At 58.8% G+C, this 5,339-nt stretch overlaps 1 protein-coding gene across 1 annotated transcript; it reads left to right on the top strand.

Annotated features, from left to right (window-relative positions):
- LOC119869177 lies at nucleotides 1–3,637 on the top strand. Its single transcript, XM_038589129.1, has 4 exons — nucleotides 1–206; nucleotides 994–1,187; nucleotides 2,818–2,909; nucleotides 3,179–3,637. Exons 1-4 carry the CDS (start codon nucleotides 69–71, stop codon nucleotides 3,469–3,471), a joined length of 717 nt encoding a protein of 238 aa, XP_038445057.1. The 5' UTR covers nucleotides 1–68; the 3' UTR covers nucleotides 3,472–3,637.
- Nucleotides 3,638–5,339: the final 1,702 nt, after the last annotated feature.

The raw sequence follows: 5,339 nt of genomic DNA, 5'->3' as shown, positions 1-5,339 counted from the left end.
ACCAGGCACATGCATCCAGTGCAGCCCCAGCTCAGGCTCACTTGGCTGGAGACATCTGCTACTGAAGGATGTTCTCTTGCTGCCGGCCCACCTCTGGGGGCTCTGGTTCCCAGGAACCCCAGGGGTGCGGCTTGTTCCAATGCTCTAGGCATTGGCTCCAGCATAGATACCAAGGCGTCAGGGCGGTGATCAGGAGGCGCCGTCAGGTAACACAGCGCAGGCCAGGCCAGGCCCCCTGTGCCACCTTCCTGGGAGCCCCATCCCCTCCTCTTCAGGTTCAGGGAACCAGGGATGTGTGGGCAGGTCCCATCCAGGCTGGGGGACACTGCAGGGCGGCAGGTTCCCCGGGGATCCCTTCAGGGTTATCCTGATGTCATGGAGGACAGGGGGGAAACAGGGTTCCTGAGGTCCTCTACCCGCCCCGGAGTCACCCCAAGACCCTTCAGCCTCATCCCTTTGCTGTCCCGGGGGGCGGTGGGTACCGCCTGCGCTGTGTGCTCCCACATGAGTCTGGATCCCCCCCTCCCCACACCTGCCCCCATGGCCCTGCCCCTGCCAGGGCCAGATGCAGAGTCCCTGCGCACAGATGTGTGGGAACATCAGAATAGAGCCCTCAGGGGAGGCCTGTTCCCCCGGGGGTTAGCGCCTGCCTTCCCCCAGGCCTGATCTCCGAGGCCCGGTATCGAGCTCCGCCTGGGCTCCCTGCGCCGGGTGCTTCTCCCTCTGTCTGTGTGGCTGCCTCTCTCGGTCTCTCTCTCTGTGTCTCTTGAGGTCCTTGTATTGATCCAAATATTTTGAACATTTATCCTCTGAGATTGTTTCTCTATTGCATAGTTGGTCCTGTTTGTGTAAGAGACAGGCAGGGAGCTTGAGCGGGAGAGGGAGCCCTAGCTCCTCAAGCCCACGGGGCCCCAGCGCAGGGCCTGCCGGGGCGGGATCCCAGGCCTCCGGGCGGCTCCCTGCAGGCTGCACGTCCCCTCCGTCCCACCTCAGGGTGCTGGGGCCTTGGCCGGGAAGGGGCATCGGATCGCCCTGATGAAGTCCAGCCAGACGGAGCTGCTGGAGCACAAAGTCCGACAACTGCTGCTCGCCTTGCAGCGCAGGGACGTCATCTCCATTTGCAGCTTCTTAGACGACTATCGTGGATTCGCCACCACGGACGAGGTGCTGGACCTGCTGTTCACCGAGTGAGCACCTGCCCCTCTGCAGCCCAAGGCTGGGCCACCTGCTGCTGGGGAGGCTGGGGATGGTGTGAGCTTCCCGGCCTCGGGCTGCTCCCCCGCCTGGAGCAGGGTCCCCCAGGGCCTAGGGGGGTCCTGGAGGGCAGCCCTGGGGCCTGCCTGTGGCGGGTCAGCCAGAGGGCCTGTGCCTGTGCTCAGCAGCTGTCCTCCTCCCCCATCATGAGGCCTGGGCCTCCTCCACCCCGTCACCAGGGTCCTGAGTGGCCTGTTTCCCCATTGAAAGGGAGGTTTGAGAGTCCATCAGTTTCTGTGTTGTGGGGCAGCCAGACCCGGGGACCCCGGGACCCCCCAGACCCACTCGGATATGGGCCATGGGCCTGGCCGGAGCCGTTTCATGCTCAAGCCTTCAGGAGGCCCCAGAAGGTGCGGGCGCTTCTCCGGGAGCTGCCCGTGGCCCCACGCACAGAGCTGACGGCCCCCGGGGCTCCGGCCTAGTCAGGGTCAGAGGGTTACAGCCCCCATGATGAGAGGCCGCGTCCACAGGACGATTCATGGGATGCCCCCGCCCTCCCCTAGGTATGGGTGCATCGTAGATGCGTGGGGTAACAATGACGTGGTCCTGCAGTGCTGGAAACTGTGAATGACTCCGGCTCCTGCAGGAGGGCCTTCCCTCTCCAGGAGGGCAGTGAGGGGGCTGTGGGGTGGGGGCGGGGCTGCACCCTCACCCCACACATCTGCAATTCCTGTGACAGGGAAAAGGTCTAAGGGCCGTTCTGGAAAGAGGGCAGGAGAACCAGGATGGGATGCGGGCTTGGTGGGAGGCACTGGGACCCCTAAGGAGACCTTCTCCATGCCCCCCCCAACCCTCTCTCTGCCCCACACCTGGGACCCAGAGCAGAGGGAGTGGGGAGCATCGCACTCTCCAACCTGGTGGCACCTGGACCCGGGGGCATAGCAGGTGCTCAGGAGAGCTGGTGAGGGCTCCCGGACCAGGCGGCCCCAGCCCCATGGGAGAAGGGAGATTAGAGTCAGTGGAAGGACACCCCCGGGGGCCCCTCAGGAGGGAGGCAGCCCAGAGCCACAGGAGGGAAGGTGGCCGTCCCGGGCGGCTCTTGGCAAGGCCTGGCAGGGCAAAGAGCCGGAGCCCTCCTGCCTTGGAGCTTCTCAGAGCGACAGTGTGTGCAGTGAGGGCAATAACAGGCCAGACGACCCCGTCCCCGATGCCTGCTGGCGGACTCAAGGGGCAGGTGGGCAGGCACCAGGCTGAGGAGGGAGCCCCGCTTCCCCATGAGAGATGGTGATGGTCACCCCGCTGGGCCTGGGCTCCCTGGAACAGAGGCTGCGAGCCAGCCCCTCCTCAGGGAGCAGGTCTGTGGCAGGCAGGTCCGCCAGGTGGCAGGGGCACAAGGAGCAGGACTGCCTCTGACACCCCGCACGGGAGGCTGGGTCCCCGGGTCCTGCAGGGCTTCCCCGGGACACTTGCATGTGACAGAGCCCTGTCTTCTGATGCCTGTGCCCGCCTGTCCCTCCCCAGGGCCATCTCCTGCATGCTGGAAATGTGGCTGGATTATTATGGGGACGACTTTTGTCAGCTCCCCGAATTTCCCTCCCTTATGAAAATTCTCTAATTCCTAAGACAGCACATGCCGAGTTCAGACGTGGAACTCCGTGCCCGGCGTAACCTCCAGCAATTCAGACTCCTCCATACAGTGGAGCCAGAGGCTGGGGGTAAGGAGGCCTGGGGGTGACTGAGCTGGGGACAGGTTGGGCCCCAGGGATCCAGCCTCCAAGCAGCTGGGCTGGGAGCAGGGGGTGGGCTCACACCTCACCCCATGGGCTGCAGCCTGGGGACACCGCCCAGGGCTCTTGCCCTCACACACGTGGAGCAGTGGGAAGAGTGGTCTTGACTTGGGAGGGACGTAGAAAGTCCGTCCTGATGGGGATACTTCGCCTTCTTGGAGCTACAGCTTCGTCCTAAAGAATACACCCTGAAGCAGCTCAGGAGCGCGTCCCAGCTCTGACCGTGGGGACTGCTGCCCCGTCGGGGCCTGCGGGGATCCAGGCCTTCCTGGCTGCTGGAGCTGAGGGCTCGGCCCGCGCTGAAGTGCCTGCTGGGGAGGCGAAGCCCCTGCAGATAGTGGTCACTGCTCTAGTTCACTGCTCCGCCCTGGAGGAGCCCCCTGCACCCGCGGCCACCCCAGAGGAGGAGCAGAACCCGGCACCTGCAATCGGGGTCCCCAGAGTGCCAGAGCCGCCACCTGCATCTGGAACAACTGGCTTCGACCCCTGAGCTCACCCCAGCTTCCAAAGCAGGGCTCATGGTGGCTGCAGCCCAACGGAGGCTTGCCCTCCCCTGGCATTTCACTGTTTCTTTATTTTCCATTTTTCTTTAACCTTTAACCTGTATAATGGCTTATGAGTTTTATTGTAATAAAGGATAAGTTAACTTCACACAACATTGACTCTGATGCTTTTAAATGCTACATTGTTGTACTTTAGGTCCTTCACAGTGTGGCAGGCCCGGAGCCCAGGGCACCGGGGGACACAGCCCAGGATCCGGTGCTCCCCTGGGAAAGGCAGAGGACGGGAGGACACAGGACATCAGGTCACTCCTGCCGCCGGGCCGCGGCAAAATTTTGAGGGTACTCAGGCCCCTGCTAATTTGTTTTCCAGTATTTTTGGATTACAAGAGCAGTTCCAGGGCACCCAAATGACATTAGAAATTTTATGCGGGCTCTAGTGAGGCAAGGAGGGTTGTGTGACTCTCCCAGGTCTACAGGGAATGGTGCTGATCTCTGGACAGAACGTGTACATTTTTCTAGGATCTGTCAACCTGGGGACATTATCCACTTGGCTTCCCTGCCCTCATGGAGGGTATATGCCTCAGGAGAGGAATGTGGAACATGCTGAGAGGGTTTCCGCATGAACGGAAACCAAGCAGTGGAGTGGGAGAACTGTAGCCTCGTTGTGTGAAAGTCTTCTGGGGAACAATCAGAAATGGTCTCCAAATATCGGACCCTCCTCTTGAATAGAAAATGTAGTCAGTGTTTTATAACAACCACCCATGAACAATCCATAATAAGACACATAACAGTAAAAGTAATAATCAAGAGCAATGTAATGATTGGAGGACGATCACAATGACTTTAACGCTATTAAAGCAATTAATACTGCCAAGTCTACTACAACAAACCTAAGAAGTTGGGAGATTCCGGTACATATTTCTCAAATTCCTTGTCAAATCACAAGATATCAGGACCTTCTTCCTGGGGTATCTCAGGGTCTGAGCCCCATGTTCTGATCAAGAAAATTATTTCATAAGGCCAAAACAGGCAGCCTCTGGCATAGAAAGTCAAACCAACTAGGTCCAGGTAATGGGAGATCTTGGGAACTTGTGTGCACATCCCAGTGGGGGAGCTTTAAAGAATGGAGATGGAAGGAGGGCTGTCTGGGTCTGACCAGCCACATGATACCCATCAGATTTCAAGTATTTGGCCAGCCCAGGGTGCATGCAGAGAAGGCAGGAGCCAGACTCACAGCCAGGGTGCATGAACCAGGCTATGACTCCCACTAAACCCCAGCATTTTCTTAGCCTTAGCATCCCATTGCCCTTCTTCCACCTCTTCCATCCAACCACTGGATGTCCAGGTAACCATATTTGCATATAGAGGCTCTGGGCTGTTGGAGTGTGAGCCTCTGTCAACCAGACCAGCAGGGGTGACAAAGGCCAGCATAGGAGTTTCATACTGCTTTTGGGTGAAACCAGGAAGTGCTGAAGTTGCTGGAGTAGGTGGGCAGTCACCACCCGGTGCCTTCAAAAGGCAAGTTCCCCTTTTTTGGAACAAGGAGAGGACTTTAAACATTTCCAGGGACTCAGGCTGGCTGAGATTGCCCAATAGTGGTTCCCTGACGCTGAGCTGAAGTACAAAATTCTAAGGATATTTGGGCAGGTGTCAGCTGAAACCTCTCCAGGAAGACAAGAGCTGCTCCTTGGTTCCCAAGTAGACTCGAAAACATTTGACGACTCTGGCCATCCAAGAACAAAATCCCTATGTCTTCCCGCTCATCACAGGAGGTATCTGGACCTACAGGAGCTCTCATAAAGTTTTATTAGAGATTCAGTTAGGTCATGGGAAGCCTGGTTGGATTTCAAGTTTT

The sequence above is a fragment of the Canis lupus genome, unplaced genomic scaffold (genome assembly GCF_011100685.1).
Source record: "Canis lupus familiaris isolate Mischka breed German Shepherd unplaced genomic scaffold, alternate assembly UU_Cfam_GSD_1.0 chrUn_S1665H1859, whole genome shotgun sequence".
NCBI lineage: Eukaryota > Metazoa > Chordata > Mammalia > Carnivora > Canidae > Canis > Canis lupus.
Note: the sequence above shows the minus strand (reverse complement) of the source record. Positions and strands in the feature narration are given on the sequence as shown.

Excerpts from the sequence above, each read along its gene's own strand:
- LOC119869177 (XM_038589129.1), top strand. The coding sequence starts at position 69 with ATGTTCTCTTGCTGCCGGCCCACCTCTGGGGGCTCTGGTTCCCAGGAA. Across the intron at positions 1,188-2,817 it reads CTGGACCTGCTGTTCACCGA|ACAGCACATGCCGAGTTCAG; the intron begins GTGAGCACCTGC and ends CTAATTCCTAAG. Across the intron at positions 2,910-3,178 it reads AGTGGAGCCAGAGGCTGGGG|CTCAGGAGCGCGTCCCAGCT; the intron begins GTAAGGAGGCCT and ends ACCCTGAAGCAG.